The sequence below is a fragment of the Amia ocellicauda genome, chromosome 8, assembly GCF_036373705.1.
Source record: "Amia ocellicauda isolate fAmiCal2 chromosome 8, fAmiCal2.hap1, whole genome shotgun sequence".
In the NCBI taxonomy this organism is placed as follows: Eukaryota; Metazoa; Chordata; class Actinopteri; order Amiiformes; family Amiidae; genus Amia; species Amia ocellicauda.
In genome coordinates this window covers 16066572-16086245 of record NC_089857.1, presented here as the reverse complement: position 1 = coordinate 16086245, position 19674 = coordinate 16066572, and the positions used below count along the sequence as shown (strand labels likewise).

At 40.4% G+C, this 19674-nt stretch overlaps 2 protein-coding genes across 3 annotated transcripts; one reads left to right on the top strand and one right to left on the bottom strand.

Moving 5' to 3' along the window:
• The first annotated feature begins 348 nt into the window (after positions 1–348).
• skp2 (S-phase kinase-associated protein 2, E3 ubiquitin protein ligase) lies at positions 349–7787 on the top strand. Its single transcript, XM_066712193.1, has 10 exons — positions 349–1011; positions 2484–2722; positions 2955–3066; positions 3501–3644; positions 3944–4078; positions 4340–4438; positions 4682–4809; positions 4947–4998; positions 5107–5214; positions 5453–7787. Exons 1-10 carry the CDS (start codon positions 866–868, stop codon positions 5664–5666), a joined length of 1377 nt encoding a protein of 458 aa, XP_066568290.1. The 5' UTR covers positions 349–865; the 3' UTR covers positions 5667–7787.
• A 2800-nt stretch (positions 7788–10587) lies between these two features.
• nadk2 (NAD kinase 2, mitochondrial) lies at positions 10588–19477 on the bottom strand. Of its 2 annotated transcripts, none has more exons than XM_066712191.1 (12): positions 18643–19477; positions 17645–17733; positions 17004–17092; positions 15885–15966; positions 15655–15738; positions 14437–14573; positions 13916–14003; positions 12283–12426; positions 11914–11969; positions 11776–11829; positions 11233–11356; positions 10588–10861 (listed from the first exon to the last, which is right to left on the bottom strand). In XM_066712191.1, exons 1-12 carry the CDS (start codon positions 19000–19002, stop codon positions 10723–10725), a joined length of 1446 nt encoding a protein of 481 aa, XP_066568288.1. In that variant the 5' UTR covers positions 19003–19477; the 3' UTR covers positions 10588–10722. The 2 variants fall into 2 exon arrangements, with proteins under 2 accessions (XP_066568288.1, XP_066568289.1); XM_066712192.1 differs by having other exon boundaries at positions 12283–12378.
• Positions 19478–19674: the final 197 nt, after the last annotated feature.

The following is a 19674-nucleotide window of genomic DNA, read 5'->3' as shown; positions in this document are numbered from 1 at the left end:
GCCTTTGTTACTCGATATCGGTTGTGTTCCACGTCACACCCTTTGGTATACATAGAGGTGCCAATATATAAATAAGATTTAGACTTCACGGATTTTTTTTTTTTTTAGCTAAATCAAGTATAGAATAGATGCTGGAAAATGTTGTTTTATACAATAAGATATTTACTATAGCTAAAGTTACAGGTATGAAAATCTCTAAAATAAAATGCAGACATGTCAACTTTCCTGAAGTTCACACCCTTCGCATAGGTGGCAGTAGCCAGTTTAACAGGACTTTTTATTTTATTTGAAAGTATGATCCCCTCTTGTTGTGTCAGCGCTGCTCTGTTGTTTTGAAATCATGGCTGCCATGATTTTAAAACAACACAGCAAGTGCAACATATTTCTTTAAAGTAAATAGATCTACAAACTATAGCATCAGCATCAGACTGGGCCCTTCATTTCCACCACGAAATATTAGATATTTCGTGAAGCCCTGTTGCATAAATGGAGGCACGCAGTTCTCTCGATGTAATGAGTTTATGCAAGTCTGCTTACTATAGTACCATAGCGTCATTCTACACAGGTTGGTGTTTGTAAATTGCATTACAGCATTTATATTGCATGTGCATTTTATTTGTCACAGCAACCGATTCCTTGTAAAACGCTATGGATGTCGTGTATACCTCTCGTTCACGTTTCATTAACATCGTGATCGTAGGCCATGATGCAGAGCAAGAGCAGGAAAAACTATTGCATCTCGCAGTAACTAAAAGGTTTCGGCGCCAGACTCAACACCTTTAGCCCAACTCCAGCCCGGGTTGTCCCGTATGGACGCACTCCTCTCTCCGCCCCTGTCCTGCGCCGCTTCCGTGACGTCATCCCAATGTCTGCGCCGGCGTGGAGCGAGACTGAAGGCGGGCGATCTAGCGGGAGGTTTAAATCATCCCGCTTGCTTTCGGATCAAATCCACGATTTCAGCGAGATCTCCGCAAGGACCAGCTTGGAACCAGGGAAGATGTCAAGGGACAGGTAAAAATACACGTATGTCATAGTCTGGGGTGTATTTTATTCCAGAGACAACACAACGGTTTGACAAAGTATGTAAGGTTTAACTACAGTAAACGGATGGCAGTGGAACCAAAGGAACGCTTACAGTATATTAACCAGTCTGATCTGATGGATGTAGATCATTGCATTAAAACCTGCATTTTGCTAGTCGAAGTTGTAACAGTATGCATCAGTCTACAATGACATTTGCTCACGTCTGGGCAGTTGCAGTGTGTTTTTAGGTAGTTGGGGGAGGGTGATGGGTAAGCATGTTCATGCACTGAGACTAAGGCCTGTTGCTGTGCATACCACGAGATAAATACATTAAGCGTATCTGCATTACAGTTTCGTGTACACTTCAACGTTATTTGTCGTCATATGCAGGTGGAGAATATATATTGATTAGGATCTCTGTTGAAATGTGTGCAGTTTGGACTGAGTCTGAGCTGCTGCTGTAAAGACCGAGTTTGCGCGCGCACTACATTTCGGGACGCTGTCTCGCGGGTGATTTGCAAATATAACGACTCGGTTGCGTCGGTAATGGTAAGGACATGCACATGCAATAATTGCACATCGTATGCAATGATGTAGGCTGATTCATCTGCAACTTGGATTGCAACGTATTATTACCGGGAAAGCTCTGGCTTGATTAAAGACTGTAAGGCGGGCTGGTCAGAGCTGACTGTTTCTATAGCTATACATTTAGCTTATATCTTGAACATTAAGAAAACACCTTATTTAGAGAAGGCAGGGCCTATGTGTTATATTTGTGATGTGTTTATAGAAATGTGCAGTCGAGATACAAATGTACCTCCATGCATAATGAAGTATGCAGAATAACGAGCTTGTCGTGTATGCATAGTTAGTTAAACACGGAGCGCTATAACTATACTGCAGTAACACCTTGTGAGATACGTAAGTAACTTAATAAAGCTATCATGGAAGTTGACTGGTGATATATTTCTGCTAGCTATTTAGCTTGTATTGAGCTTTTGATTACTTGGCATTCTCTATAGTGTGATACAGTTTAGTCTCTTGACCAGTGCATCTGGTTATTTAAAGAATCCTGTTGGTGTAGCAATTTGTACAGGAATTGGATAACATTGTGTCAAGCTGGTCGTTATTTGTAGAGAGAACCCATGCAGGTTTGTGAATACTTTTGTCAGTGCAGTTTAATTTCATACACTGATGCATTTTCATGTCTTACATAATTCAAGTTGACACTGCACCTCATTGTGTGTGTGTGACAGTGATGCACCTCTATTCTGTTCTGCTCAGCGCAGCATTAATGATAAAGTCATAGCTTCTCTCTATATTTCACAGCTTGCATTATTCGTTTAACATTGTATGTGTTACTTAGCAGCTCTCTTTCAAGGTCCCCTTTGCATTTGACCACATATTTTCTAACCATAACAAACCATATTTCACTGTTTTTATTTTGTTTTCATCTGCAGAAGACACCTCCAAGAGCTTTTGTCTGAAAGCAATAATCTGCCTAACTGGGAAGTGTCACTGATACAAGACACAAAAAAGCCTCCATGCAGGGACAGCTGTGACCAGGAGAACACTCCTCAGGAGCTCATCCACAGGTGGTCTCCTCCTCGGAAGCAGCTGAAAACCAGCAAGGGCAAAGAAAATGAAGATGTCCCTTTTGTTTTGGCCAGGAGGCCCCGGAGGAAGAGAGAACTGACAGGTAAGCCTCGCTCTGCTAACACAGTACAGTTTGTTGAAATCTTGCTGTGGTGTGGGAGTCACTTCTCTACAGAGGCGATAAAGCCCCCTACATCAGAACAATTACAGCAGCAATTTGTGTGCAGATGTTGTTGCCTCACTGGAGAAAACTCAAATAGGAGGACAAAAGAGGGCAAATATTCCTTGCTTTTATGGGAAATACAATTGTTTTGAGTCCATTTTGCTTTTGACAGGGTTTTCTTGGGAAAACCTCCCTGATGAGCTGCTGTTGGGAATATTTCGTAATTTTTCTCTGGTGGACCTGTTGCGAGTGTCCAGAGTGTGTAAGAAATGGCATCGTCTGACGTGAGTTGCTCTTTGTTTGATCCTCAGAATTAGGCACTAATAGACTGCTGTGGACACATTGTCCTCTACTGTTTGCTGTGAACTTAGATTGCATGATCTTATAGTTTATCATATAGAGCTAATACTGGGAGAGCAAGGTAGCTTTGATTGTAAACAATACATTTTCAAAGTCTATATATTTATATCTGCGTACAGAGTAGTTTTCTTTGTGTATGCAAAGCCCAATATGTAACTTTTCCCTCCCTCTTAATATGAGAATAGAAAAATCTAATATTTTTAGAATAATAGACATCTGTCTGTAATATATACAAATTGATAAGAATTACATTTGATTTCTGATTGTGGCACTGCTGTTCTTACTTCACACAGTGAACCAAAATAGATACCTCTATGCCAGTGGTGTCTGATGTGTTTGCTGTCTGTCTTCCTGTCAGGCTGGACGAGTCTCTGTGGCACAGTGTGGACCTGGTGGGGAAGGCCCAGCTTGGTGTGGCTCTCAGTCAGGTGTTGATGTTGGGAATTAAAGCCCTGCGCTGCCCCCGTTCCTGTATCGGAGAGCCATCATTCACAACCACAGAGTAAGTTAGAGAGCTCCTACTCTTTGCAGTCTATCGGTGGTCTCCAAACCTTGGTCCCAGAGAGCCCCAGTCCATAAGGTTTTATTGGTCCCCTTAAAATCCTCAGTTCACACTGCCTTGGATTAAAACTAAAAAAATCAGATCAGTAATTTTAGAGTCTCCCAGTGTTGGGAAATGTATGATTTTAGAGTCACCTATAAAATTGGATCAGGGTTTTTCAGGGACTCCTGCAGTCTCTTTAAGTCTGTCCCAGGCTCATGGTTCATGCTAACCAGACCGTTGTTTTGCATTCTTCGTAGGCCTCTGCGTGTGAAGCACATAGATTTTTCCAGCAGCACCGTGACCACCCCCGTGCTGGAGGATATCATAGGGCGTTGCCGTGAGCTACAGAATCTCAGTTTGGAGGGGCTGGAACTTTCGGATGGAATTCTCCAGTGAGTGCCTTTGCGGTTTGAAACCTCAAGACATGGTTCTATGTATGAAAATAAAGAGCATACTATAAGGAGCATACTTTTGCCCAGATGTTTGAATGTGCTTCTGTTTGTTGTTAAGACACAAAGCTGACTGCTACTAATCACATCAAGTTATTTGGAGGGGTGTGGACTAATAGTATTTAAGCCTAAAGCATGAAATGTAAGGGAGTATTTCACTACATGAGCTCAATTGTTTGTCATTGTCTCCTCCTCACTCCCTAGATCTCTATCTCAGAATCCAGAGCTGGTGCGCTTGAATTTCTCGGGCTGTTTGGGATTTTCCTCACAGTCCCTCAGCGAGATGCTTCAAAACTGTTCTCGGTAAGGCATGTTTTCAAACGGAGGGGCCACCATTTTGTTATGGGCAGAATGGTGTCCACCAGATGTTGACTTTCCTAATGTAGAGACACTGAGAATAGATGGTCCTAAACTGGTAAGGCTTGATGTTGCCTTGTCTTGTAAGGTCCTAATTGGATTCAAAGGGAGGATGGAGCTCCCAAGAAAGGAAACCCAGGTGTATCGTTACTTGGCCCTGATGATTTCTGTGTGTTTGTCTGTGCATAGGCTAGAAGAGCTGAACTTGTCCTGGTGCGACTTCAGCAGTGAGCACATTAAAGCCGTGGTCAGCACCCTCCCTGCCAGTCTCACCCAACTCAACCTCAGTGGCTACCGGCAAAACTTACAAATGGACGGTAAGTTCTGAGTGCAGAACAAACACCCTCCTATTGCCATCCACGATCTGATCTTTTCTTATATAGAGGAAAAATAACTGCTCCAATGAAAGCTTGTCCCGTCGTCTGACTTTCAAACCTGTTGCTTTGTCCATTAGATGTGAAGGATTTGGTGAACAGATGTCCGAACCTGACAGACCTGGATTTGAGGTGAGAGCAAAAGCTTTGCCAACCCTTTAAGTTGAGGGGACACCAGTCTGCATGTACCGTAGGTGTAAGATGTGCAGTTGTAACTCTGCATTTCGGTTTCTCTTGCAGTGACAGTGTCCTGCTAACACCAGACAGCTTCCAGTACTTTCAGCAGCTCTCAGTCTTGGAGCACCTGGCCCTGAGCCGTTGTTACCAGATCCACCCTGCGGCCCTGGCGTAAGTTTCTCCTGCCAAAGCGCTCGACCACACACAGCTAGTCTGTACTAATGAGTTTACACTTGCGAGAGATGGCTGTCTTTTGCTGATGCCTTTTCTTTAGGGGGTGGGGTGGGATTTTGATTTCAGAGGAGTGTCCTAAGAGTAAGGAAAGCAAGGCCTAGACTCTTCTGAAGAAGTTTTGCTTTTGAGGGACCTTCCTTGTGGTTTCTGATGCACATGCTGCTCTGTTTTGCAGTGAGTTTGAGAAGTTCCCCAGTCTGAAGACCCTGGAGGTGTTTGGTATTGTTCAGGACACCTACTTGCCCATCCTGAAGAAAGGCCTCCCCCACATCAAGATCAACACCTGCTGCTTCACCACCATTGCCCGGCCATCTGTGGCAGGCCAGAAGAATCGCACCATGTGGGCCATCCAGTGCAGGCTGGAATACAGGCCGTCTCTCTACAGCTAGTGGGGCATTGGTGACCGTCTAGTTTGACGTCAGTAGACAAGTGGCCTAGGAAGTATCAAGCAATGTTGAAAAGGATACTCTGTTCTTCTGAATCATTGTTGAGCTCCAAAGAACTTAAGATGAGCAGAGCAAATGGAAGTTTTGACGATTATTTTTTTTCCCGTTTCCCTCTTTGTCCTCAAAAAAACCAACCAAATGTTTTTTTTTAATCTTTGTTTAAAGCCAGGTGGCTATTGATCCCAAAGGTTCTGCTGCATTGATCCATGGAGAGGAGCAAACGGTCTTTGTTGTGCTCTTCTGGAAAACCATCCTTTTTGTCTGCTCATCGTAGTGAGTTTTTACACACTTAAAAGTTTTTAGTTAATTGTTGTTTTTAGTTTTTATTATTATTTTTTAAAAGGCTAAGAACAAAATAATGTATCTTCCTATGATGAGGTTAGACCTGAATTACATCACTTTTTTCCTTTTTGATGGTGCAACTCTGTGTCATGTGCTACATTTACTCTATAAGAGTTCTAGAACTCATGGTTTAGTTCAAAACTGATTTGATTCAAAAGATTAAAAGCAAAGAATTAAGTCTCTTGACATGCACTATTTTTATAATGTTTCAACAATAACCTGGTTTAAAAAAAGATTGATTCACTTTTAGTGAAGATGTGACTCGGTTTTTATTACATTTTCAATTGTGAACTTAAGATCCAAACTATTATAAATTTTAGTTTGAGGAGAGTAGGCTACCTTTAAAACAGCACCAGCAGTATACATATTAAGTTTAGAAGCAGGATTTTAAACATGCACCAAAGCATAATAACTGGGTGATTTAAAGTCCTGCAAACTCATGTCTATTAGACTACTGCCATTTTAATCAATCAGTTTAAGGCCAATTTCAGTATTTGGATCATGTTGAAATGATTCTTCAGCTGATCCTGTCACATGTCTGTCTTTTTTGTTCAATTGATCATCAAAGTAAGTTTGTTTTCCAGAGTTTATTTTGGTATAGATCAAATTCGGATGTTTTACACGGTAGCTTTTGAAGATAATAAGCTATGGAGTTCTTATGTCCCTGTTTTGGGATTGTACAATTGAAGCATTCTACATTGAAAAAGATTGTTTGCAAATATTGATAACCCTATTTGTGTCTTCTAAAACATTCCAGTATGCTTGTATAAATTGATTTTGATGCTGCCTTCATACTGGTTTTGGAAATGAAATTGAATCACAAGAGCTGCTTAATTAAGAGGTCAGAGCCAAAACAGTAGCACGACACTATTGTATACAGTTTGTAAAAGGTTAGTATACAAGGATGATCATCATAATTGCCTGTACTCTTCAAAATGCCAGTACAATTTAAAATGGGTATGAATTGCATCCATAAGCGTTCTATATGTAATTTTGTTTTAAAACTTCAGCTTTTGCCATTTGGTCTCGCTTTGGAAAAGGGCATATATAAGCTTTTGTGATGGGGAGGTTTTAACAGGACTGACTATATAAATAATTATATAATTGGTGGACAGTGTAAAACAATTTGCTGGGTGCAGTTCTGTTTATAGCAGTCTCAGAATCAGCACGTCAGCAAAGTTTTCCTTCAATTGAGCAATTACACTCCTAGGGACAGGGAGGTATCCCACTGAAACTGGACACAGCTAGTGTGCAGATTGTGAAGTGTGAGTGGGCTCGGCAGTACTGTTTTAACCAGATCCAGGCAAAATCCCCCACCCCCTTATTAAGCAATATTTTTTTGTTAAGATGTTAAGACTGGTGTTCAGAGATCTCATGTATATTGGTACTCTGTACAAATGTTTCAACTGTTTGTTCTTGTTAGTAGATTATTTCTGATCTGTATTTACATGAAGTATTGTTAGTGGATTCTGTGAAATTATAAACTCTTCTATTGCTGAATTGTATACATAGAAAGATCGGCAGTTTTTATGGTACACTGATAGTTTTTCTATTTAAGGAGTCTCAAAATTGTTATATTTTCTAAGGAGACCTTTATTTAAAACCAGTGGGGAAAGAAAATGTCCTTGTTGTATTTGCAAACCTGAGTTATTCTGCAGTTTTATGTTTTAATTTTCTAACATGCTTAACTTGTATTGTAAATAAATGAGACCTTTATTTAAATATTTTGTGTGATTATATCTGGGGGGGATGCAACACGAGCATAGCATTGGTATTCTTTCAATAACTTTCATGAGTTTCTCAACATGTTTTTGGAAGTTCAAGGTAACCTTCATGCTGGTGCTGATTTTATTACTCTGCTCTCAAAACGAATAAATCACAACTGATATCTAAAAGTGTTTTTAACCTACTGTAATCCTGCCCACGCTGTATGAGGCTATGAGTGATACAGATATCACATCCACTTCAGCATTTAAAAACACCCCACATGACTGGACCACGAGAATGGTGTGCAGCTGAGAGAAAGCTGCAAATATGAATACAATGAGTTTCTGTTTCCACAGCACCTCAATATGGCAAGAGTTAGTTATCTGCAGTTCAATTACCCATCTCCTGGATTAAAAACATTTGACAATCTTGTATTGACAAGGGGACCTCTATCTTTTTATTTGAAAGTGATGGAGTATAAAGAGACATTTATATTTTTATAAATATAGTCTGTATTTAGCAAAAAAACATTCACATTCAAACACTCCCATAAGAACGCAACATCTCTTTCAATGATCTACATAATGTTCTCTGTACAGTTGAGTGTCTCTGAAATGTACATTTTAATTAGAAGCTTATGAATCTCAGCCAAACTACTAAAGTGTGTCCATTAAAGCCACACGACTCTACATCAGTCCATTGAATTAAAACATGTTGGTAGTAAATAATTCAATCATGGTTTGTTAATTAGTGATTTTAATACTGAAAAGGGATGTTTTTTTGATTCCAGTGACAGAAAGCTACTGTGACCACTCCCCCTGTGCTCTCATGGTCTATTCTCTCAAATAGAAAATGCACTGAAAATGTAAAACCATATTCAAATGGTCGGGTTTAAAAGGAACCTTTTTACTTTCTGACAAAAGAACAGAACTATAGGAACCTGTCTTTATCACCACAAAGAAATGCAGTTGAAATGCATGTGAAAGTTGAGTGTCATCTTGTTTTGGAGGTTGAGAATCATTTTAACCACTGTCACTTTGTAATGGAACATTTCAGCAGAAAAGACACAATAATTGTGAAGCTCCAACAGCACAGATGACATGTAGTGAACAGTTCACTCACTGCATACACACGCCTCCGTCCCCCTGTGGCTAGTGCTAGTGTGGATTAAAAGAAATCACTAAGAACAGTCCATCACAGTCGGCACATCCTTGCATCTCCTCTTCGCTGTGGGTTGCAGCTTCTGTGGCAGTTTCTTTTGGTATCATCGTATTGCAGAGTTTCACACAGTCTCTCTACCCTTTCTGCGTGAAGGGAGCCCTTCTGTCGACATGGCATTTTCCTTCACAATAAATATATATTTTTCTATTCAAAGCTAATAGTTATATTTACACTTTGCATTGGCTGGATTTCTTATAATGCTATATCATACCATATAATGCTGAAGAATGTGTGCTGCTGCACAAAACCAAAAGTGTAAGGGTTAGGTAAAGATCAACAGGAGAGAAATGTTGGAGTTATGGCTCTTGGGGTAATAACACTGGATTAAACATGGCACCCAGGCCCATAAATTACCTGCATTTTCTGGCAATTCAAAATACAAGTAGAAAAATACCTGTGTGCCTCTAAAGAGTATCAAATAACATAACACTAAGATTCTACTTCGACATCTAGTTTTGGCTGATAGAAATGCACTCACTGCCTACAACAATTATTCAGGCAGTGCTTGCAATCTGTTATATCGAGTTTAAATTGTGGAAATAAAGTATTTGTATTGAGTTTAGCCTTGATTCAGACAATTGTTTGGCAAAGCAAAATACTTCTTCTCCTTTCCTTGATCTTTGTGCATTTTCTAAACAAATATTTATCAAAATAATCTTTGCAAACAAACACACCAAAATAAAAATCACCCAAACTATCACTCAGTTTGTTGGTTTTTGTCAGCATTGGCATTTGATCAGAGTTGTCCGAATCTCATTTTTTGATCAGTTAAGATGACACAATCATTGCCAAATTTAATTTACTGTAACCTGGTCCCATTCATTCTATAGTCACTCCAGTAAAAGACACTGTATCTTCATAATTATACAGAAGTCTTTTTGTGGTTATTAACCTGCTGCTTGCCATTATCAGTCTTTTACTAAATTACAAGAATAATGTGCAGTTTGATAATGTTTTACATTAACAATCAGCACTGTCATGGCGATAATCCCAGAAAATATAACAATCTTTGTAAACAGAAAAATATCTCACAGATGTACTGCACATTTATCTTAATATGTTTTGTTTCTGATTTTACTGTAGGTCATGCATAACACTAGCAGCACTGGCGCATTTATACAAAAATAATATTATTTTTCCAGCATGCAGTGCTGCAGTACTTTTATATAGTTTAGGACAGAACTTGCTGTATTTACTCAAAATATGTTACAGCAGTTTTCTGGTTTCATTAACAGCTGCATCACACCTCACTGCTGGTGTCTGACTGACACGGAGGTGGCTGGCAGTATGTTTAATGTGCAAAACATTTGTCTAAATACTAAACACAAATAAACCACTTTTTCCTTGCAAAATTCATATTCAGTATAAAATATCACAAATATATATTTTTTCACACCATCTGAAAAGTTATTGTAGGCAGGGTGGGTATGGTAAGGACTAGTTAGAAATTCTCTACACTCATGTCTACTACTACTATAAACCCTTCTCTTCCCTATTAAAATAAACATTAAGATACACCACAGCACTGAATCAAATGTAACAATTAATTTAAAGGAGGAAGAAAAGAAAATAAAAAAAAAACCTAACCCCCCCCCCCCCACCCCCCACCCCCCCTTCAAGTTTGCTGCCAAGTCACAGCTCCAGTGACCAAACTATGCTTTGTGAGCAGGCATCTGCTATGGCAACTCCTGATATTTAGACCTGTATCTGACCACAGGGGGGTGCAGTTTCAGTCCTGGAGAATCACGGTCCGAAGAGCGTCTTCCTCGTTCATACTGATGGTTGCTATCGCCCCATCATTGAACTCGAAAGAAGTCCCTCCATCCACAACCATGCACGCGTCCCAGCAGCGAGAACGAACGCAAACTCTGCAAGCAAAAAAGAAAGAAAGAAAGAAGGGCCACAATCCAGCAAATTAGACCGGTCTCTGAAATCATGGCCTGGGAATTGGGGTGAAACAGGATCACACTTTAGGAAGAGTGATATAAAGAATGCAAACTCTTCAAAAGAGGGAGGTCTGGTCCACCCTGCTTAGTATGCTGCCACCGCGGCCCTCACCAGGACAAGCGTTGTAGAAAATGGATGGATGGATGGAACTCCCATAGATTCAAGATTGTGTGTGTGTGGGTGTAAAACTATTATCATAAATATGTATGTAAGGATTTTTGCACCTCTGACATTACATTGTCCTGACATTTGAATAACCCCAATAGCAGCCCAAGGTCACAGAGAGACTTACTTGTTAGTGAAGCCACGCTGACTGCTGCTGGAGAAGACTCTGTTGACAATGGGCTCCCGGACACTGAAGAACATCCTGCCCTCCTCAGGGCTGAAGGTCAGGGACTCATTGTACGACTCTGTCACTGGGGTTTAAAACAGTTTATTAATTTACACTGCAACTGCAGCACCTGCATACAATCTGTATTACACCACCTCTTTGACAAGCTATATTATAATCAAGCAAAAACTACTTGAATCTTGTTTTGTATAATTATATATATATATATATATATATATATATATATACACACACACACACACACAAAAATCTAACCTGAAGTTAGTACAGATTGGTTAGTTTGATTAAAATGCAAAGTTGCACATGGAAACTTGTTTTTAGTATATATGTAGTATACTATGTACTTATTTACATTTACAGTTATTCATGAATGAAAAAAAGAGGCTAAAATGGAAAAATGTAGACTTTTAAAAGATAGGAACTTAAATATATATAAAACTGTTAAAACGGCTAAAATTGACTTCAGAAGAGATTAACAGTTACCTTTTCCAATTAAATCCCGATTTAAAGGAATATTCAGCCCAGTCTGTGTTTTACCTAAGTACAGAAAAAACAACACTGTTTACCTAACTCATGGTGGGACAGTATTTACTAAGAAGGGTTAACATATTCTTTGCTTACCAATTCTCAGGACATCCTCCACTGCCTGTGTCACCAGCTTGTTAATATTGTAGGACCTATACATAAAATGGCAACAATTGACAAACAGACAATGGACAAATAAAGTCAATTGGAGGGTCACTAGGGACAACATTCAGGCACTGGGCTGCCCACACAGACAGACAGATATAATGAGGCACATTAGTTACTGGTTTGTGATCATGAACCTTATTCTTCTAGAATAAATAATCAGAGTGTGCAACATTACTGATAAGACAAAGGTCATTTTAACTGTGTCACTGTGTGGGAAGAGATATGATTGTCTCTGCTGTTGGCTACAGCAGGCTGTTGCAGGCATTTGTTTGCCTCATTGTAGGGTGCTGTGTGTACCAGGCTTTAGATCCGGTCCCAGTGCACACGTTGAGTCCAGAGCTCTTCTGTTTCTCCCACGGCCCGTCGTCCACCGAGATCTCGTAGTACGAGGCCCTATGAAGCGAGAATGTGAGACGGGGTTTGAAGGTTTTTAAGGTCTCCCTGTATAAGACAGAAAGTGTACATCAGGCAGGACAGGAGACGGAAGACATTAATGGGGGTTTAAACACAAACGACAAATACAGGTTAAGTCAGTTAGCCCAACCCTACCTCCTAGCATACTGACGTTACAATGAAAACACCATACTATCAAAGAAACTGATGCAGAATTTGTAAGAGTTTAATGAAAGAATGCAAAGCCCAAACTTTTGTTAGAAAATTTGCTGCTGATGAGTGATTGTCAGTTATGTTAGCAGTTGTTAGATGTTTGACAGATGTACACCCCCATTTTCCCAGTTTTTATTGAAATGTAAGCAGTTTAAGTCCAGTGAATAACCTGAAATGGTACAAAGGTAAGCGGTAAACTGCCAGAGGTTAAAAAAAAAAAGTTTAATGCACATTTCAGAGTTATATACTGTGTTACTACACCCTCTTAAGTATTATCTGGCAGTGTTATGCGCAGCTCCTGTGCATAGGAGTTACTGTATTCCTACAATGTGCACATCGTTTGAAAGATTATTCTCTTGGCTACCAGCGCGTTTCATTCTCAAACACATCATTTACAGTTTCCGTGTCGTGCGCCATCATTCAGAGACCGTGGGGGTAAACGCAGTCTGCTCCGGAGGGGGTGGCGGGGGGGATCTCATTCAGACTGTCACAGATCACTCAGTTTCGATCAAATTTCTTTGCAAATAGGATTGTTTTTTTTTCAAAACAACCTAACGATTAGTCCAGTATATATTGATTGATGTTCTATCAAACACAGAGAAGTTCAGATCCAATTATGTAAAATCATTGTATTAGTACACTGTAAACAGAGCTTTCCATCTTGACATTTTGAGCTCTCTACAGGTGTGTGTTGTTTCTACCAAAATGTGGATGGTCTTGTTTTGATCAGTACACTGTCTGGTTCCAGAATATGTCATTATTGTTAATATTTTCTGAGATTTTGTATTCCTACTCAAGTATCCCCCCACCCCTTTCAGAATCGGAAGGGTGCGCATAAATGGGGAACAACACAACAGTGAAGAGTACACATGGGATTAAAGTGAAGCACATGGATTTTGGGGGGGGGTGTCAGCTTAGGGGTTAAATTTTGTTAAAACAATTCCATTATTTATTTTTATCTCCAATTGTTTTGTTTTTGTTCTATACTTTACTTTCAGAGTACATTAAACTGCGTACATTTCAATAAAAACAGGAAAAATTGAGGTGTTCTAAACCTTTTGACCAGTAGTATAGCTTGCGTCATCTTTTTTTTCTTAAACGGGTATGTGTTCTTATCTGAATTCTGAAGTGTAAAAAGGTATAAGTTAATGGCTAAATAATGATACATCTGACTCCCTGCTACAGTATATATTGTCAGTGTCACCACATACGTACAGAAGCTAAAAATGAGACAATTGTTATTTGAAAGACAAGAAAAATTTGAAGCACAACATTTTGATTTTGTATGATTGAACTTGCAGGTGTAGCAAGGATGGCTTGGTACCTTGAAGACAGAGACTCGCCAATAAAGACTTCATTGAGGCCTCTGACAGGAAGAAGATGAGGGCCGGGTGTGCTTTCAGACCCCCTATCTGCGATGTATAAAACAGTGTTATTTATGGACCCGTAAACAGCAGTACCCACGGCACTAAACCCTGGCCACAATGCTCCATCGTTGTGGGTTACCAAGCCTGGGTTTCAATGTGACAGAAGTAAATTTTAGCATTCATATTACATCATTGTGCTACTCCAAGCATACATCTAAATTCCCTATTGTAGTCGACTAGAACATCCTCCATTTGGGTCCACTATTCCCTGATGAATGGCATATGTATTACGGACATTATCAGCACTGCTTCAATGACAGGAACTATGTAACCTCATTTGGCAAAGCATGACCACGTAATCATGTGATATTTGTGCAGTTCTCATTGGCGCTGGTGTGGCAAGAGCCACCCTACAGAATGGCACAAGGCCGTGCTCTGATTCACAGAGTGGTGAGGGGAATATGATGCCCTGCCGTACTCTGCACAGAGTCCGTGCTGCTGCGGTGGGCCTTGTTGTGCTGCTCCAGACTCAGCTGCTGTTCATGCAGGTCCACAGGGGTGGGGTTGATTCCAGTGCCGTCTAGGTAAATCCGAATCCTCTGGCGCCTCTGCCACCTGCAGACAGAGAAAGAGAGCATCACAGAAACACTCACACCAGATCACAAAGTGAAGCCAAAACCTATTGTGAGGGGCTTCCTGAATGTGACTCTCCTTTCATAGGCTGGTTCAGGATGTTTTTCTTTGGCATTGCCATAGTTTCCAATCCCAGCATTCCTTTCAGTTCTAATCATTCAGCACATGAATCATATGAACCACAGCAATTCTCCAGGGCATTTTAAACAGGGGTTCGCTGATCAGGACTCAGTGTTGTTTAGGTCTAAATGCTGATCTGGATTAAGCTAGTGCTTATAATGATGCAGGAGAGTATATCAGAGGTACTGATGTTTTACTGGCAAGATGTATGGCTTAGTGCAACTCCATGATAGCGTTTCTGAACACTTTGTGTCCAAACAGATCTGAAAATCTGTCTCTGTGAAACAGTTAATCGTCATGTTGAATAACAAGCAAAGTAAAAGTACCACACAGGTCACACATCGCATGATAAGTAAAGACCAAGAAATTGAATGAATGCTCATTTTGTTATTTGTCTTTAAGGAACATTTAAAACAGTGGTTCTCAATCCTGGTCCTGACAGAACACTGACCACTGCTGGTTTTTGTTCCAAACAAGCTCTTAATTGAACCCTTAATTTAAGTAATTTGATTACATTTAACTCTTTAAATTGTTTAACTGATAAAAAGTTGCTTCCTTAATATGACAATTTCCTTATACCATTTTATACTTAATCTAAATCCCATACTATTAAAAATAATAAAAGGCTCTGAAATTAATATTTCAATCAAGGCTTCAATTAAGAGCTGGGTTGGAACAAAAAACAGCAGGGTAGGTGGTACTCCAGGACAGGTTTGAGAAACTGCATTAATATAAGGATCTAGGTGTAACTTGTAACAAAATCTTGGAAAACAATTAGTTACTTTCTGTGCTACAGTGTTTTTTGCAGTACTCAAAATGAAGACATGTAAAAAGAAAAGCCTTAAATGTTAGTGTTTTTCATTGCTAGGGAGCATTACTAAAGCAGGAACCACATGGCTAAACCTCTGTGTCTGTCGTGACCCTTCTTGTTGTGACCACCAACCTGAATTCTCCATGTTTCAGCTTCTGGAGAGCTTCTGGAAAGGAGTGTGTGTAACGCACAGGCAAACACAAGTGTCCCTCTGACCTAAAGAGGAAACAAAACTGGAATTATGAACACTGTTAGCACCTCTCATGTGGTCTTCCACAAAATAAGTTCACCATGTCTTTAATGGGGACAAATATACATTTTGTAACCATTCTGTTTTTATTAAAAATAAAAGTAGACATTACCTCTCAGGATCAGTATTTATTCCCACCACAGGTTTGTGCTTATCCAAAACTTTACTGGCAACCAGCAGCATTGTGCCATCCCCTGTAAGGTAAAAAAAAAGGGGCAGTGAGCTCCATTCAGCAGCCATACACACAAGCCAGCTCAGGCTTCAGCTCTGTTTCATTCTGTGACACTGTTATCTCAGCACCCAAAATAAACACCCCTATGTTGTCATTTTAATGTTTGTAAAGAGGTGCAGATCAAAACTAAAATGTTTAAAAAGGTCAGACGTACCTTCAATGTCCTCGGTCCATCCCTAACACTATGTGATTTCCTTCAGTTTTTTTGGTTGTACATTCACATTTTGTAGGGCATCTCCAATTTACTTTGTCCCTTTTCCTCACAGTTTGCAATCACAAACACATCCCAGCCAACCGCTATAACTTTCTACTTCTTCGGGAGGAACACATCAAGATGAGGGTAATTTTGGGCTTGCTGTTTGAAAATGACCATGACCCATCTATGACACATCTATTGCCATCTATAAGCAGAAAATGTGATGCTTCTGCATCAGCAAGTATCCAAGAAGCCACAAGAGCCACTGATATGCAGTGAACCAAGGACTGCTCAGGTAGCTCATACCCAAACTGCTGGCAATGAGGCCTTGGCTGTGTCCAACCCCCTGAGACCTCCTTGCCACAGCTGGCAATAGCACAGCTGGGAATCAAGCTTTAGGAAGTGTCCTATGCTTCTCCAGCACTCTGAAGCCCCACAACTGGGCAACTGGATCACCTTCAGGTCTGTAGAACCAGGAATGAACTACTAAAAGATAGAGTAGTAGCCTCCCTTTTTGAGAAACCAGTGTAGCAATCAAGTATATGCATGTTAAACATTCCTAAAGTTACTTAAAAATCACCCAACGGGTTCTTTTGACACTCCAAGTCTTAAGAATATAGCAAACTGAATGACAAGGTTGTCTGGATAGCTCTGACATGACAAAACAGTCAGGCTTGTGATTCTTCAAAGCAACAATTCCTTCTCTCCACCTCAGGGGGTTGTGCCTCAAGAACTGGGCCTCACCCTCTGGTAGGACTGAAAAAATATGTACATTGAATGAATAAAGTGGAAACAGGACCTACCACCAGCAGATATAATGGCATCAGCCCACCTAACAGTCTCTTCGTTATACTCTCGTCTTTTGACCACACGAACCTCAATCCCTTCTTTCCTGTGCAGAATACACAAAGACAATGACAGAGTTTAGCGGGACATGAGGGATATGTAGGTATTATCTTACTGATCAGAGTACAGGAGACGGGAACCGGATTATCAACACATGAAGCATCACATTCCATTAGAACAGGCAGCAGATTGCTGTCATGATGAAAGAGAGAAAAATCATTGCAGAAATTATTCTGTGCATATATTAGGCTAGATTTAAATGGTTTATAATTATATATATATATATATATATATATATATATGCATATACACAAGGGGCATCAATAAGAAAAAAATCAGAAATGCACAGAGGGGGTGGGTGGGTTCAATGACCTACAAACAGGGTAAGAAAATTTAATTATAGGGTAAGAAAATTGGGATGCCCCCTGCTCGCTCGAATGGTAAGAAAGTTTGTGAGTGGTGTAAGAAAATTGGGGTGGTCCAACACCCAAGGAATGTCTTATAATTTGTATTAAATGTGTGAACTCTGTGAAGAACAGGAGTGTAGTCCACCATTTCCTCTCTCCAACTGCAGCACTAAGCTGACCCTCTGTCTTACCGCAGACTGTCTACGATGTGTTCAACGTTCCTGGTGTGGATATTGTGCCGTTCCAACAGACCACTGTAACTGGACCCCTTCATAGCCAGCTACAAAACGCATAAGAGAAAGAAGAGAGAGCGGAACATGATCAGAGACTGGAACCGTGGGATGATTTCACAACTCTGCCCGACTGCCGAATCTACGACGCAAAGCTAGGCTGAAATATTAATTTAATTTTACCTGGCCAGATCAGAGTTGCCTCTTACTTTTGCAACTCCTTTCAGAAACTGACAGAAACTTTTTGTTCTATGTTAAAAAGGTGTGGAAATTCACCCTGAGAACTGTGCAATGTGACTTAGTCCCAGACCAGTGTAAAACATTGACCCACCTATCAGATGCAAATTACAACTCAAAAACATCTTAATTTACAGGAGATCCTTCCTTCCACTTAATGGCACACCATCAAGCACTGTATTTTGACTTGTTTGGATCCGATTTGTTGGTGGATCCAAGTTTATCTGGTTTAGGCCGTGGGGTATATTGATATGGATGCATATGATTTTTATTATTCCTGTTTTGGCAGCGAGTTTGTCTGTGTCACCAAGCTAATACACTAGTGATTTGGAAAGCTATGGTTGTGTTGAGTCTGTGCTGCGCCTGACGTCAGTGCAGTGAGAGGGACAGGGATGTGCCATCCAGTTCAGCCGGTCAGACTGAGCATGTTAAGAAACATCATTTTCCATAATGCCTCTCTTTCTTATTGCATTTTTGTATATTTGTATAAAAAGTAAAGAACTAGAGGTCCATCTCAATATTTTCCCATCTTTGGCTGCATGTTTTAATAATATATATTAATATGACACAATTAACTTGCCAACATAATAAGTATTGCATAAAACTGCCCATGCTTTGCAGAATAAATGCATTTAAGTCACAAGTCAAAATAAAGCGATATTCATACAGATTGCAGAATTATTCATACTATAATGTATGTATGTATGATTGGCCACACTTACCAGCTGTTTCAGATCCTCCTCGGAAAGCTCAGCGTACCGATACCTCTGCTGTTCAAACTCATACCGTGTTGTTTTGGTCACAACTGCGACTTTCGTGGGGTTAAATCCAGGGTTAACTTGGGCGCCCCTGGAAAAAACGGTCCGCACTCCAGTGTGCTGGAAAGGCAGGACTAATAAAGTGGGTTTGCGCTGCAGAACAGTGACGACCGGGTTTCCAAAACATACGAAACCCAGTACCTTGCGGGAAGTCATGTCTGTGAAGCCTGTTGACCTCGGAAAGTTTAGTCCTTCCTCGTCGTTTGGGCAAGTAGGATCAGCTTGATTATCATCCACGTGTTTTGATCTTACTGCCACTGGCATGCAGAGGTGGGCCAACGACAAAACATAGCCCAAGCATGAACAGTCGTCCAACTCAAAAGGGCTCAGCGAGGAGGTGCTGAGCAGACTGTGATATTTCCACACAAGCAGGTCATGTGAGGTTCACACCGACTAGACAACCTAATCAACGACTGTCTGCTCCCGGGCAGCGCCGCAGACACGACCCGCTCTCCGGTAGTTTCAATCCACTAAGGCTAATGCTCTCCTACAGCAGCTTTGGCATATTTAAACAAGGTCAGCCATGCTCAGCGTGGTGTATGTTGACAGGGTAGGACTAATCTTCAGAGCAGTGCTTTAAAAAAAACAATACGGAGACCAGTTTTTGCATGTGCATTATGAAGTCATTCAACGTTACGCAAATTGTAACAAAGGGAAGAAGTGAATTGTTCTTGTTTTTCTTCTAACTACTTGAGAACACAACTAGCCATAAACACAAACGCCGCCATCTTCCGCGCACGTCCCCTGCGTCTGCGGTCAGAGGTCAGAGGGGGCGGGGCTCCGTGCACGGCGCAGGACGTCGTTAACCCATTCGGCGCCGAAAGAAGTGCAATTGGTTGTGCAAATGAATATACTTCAGTAGTCACCCAAAGTTAATATACATAAATACAGGTTTAAAAAAATCCTTATTACTTGAATTGATGTATTTTTATGTAT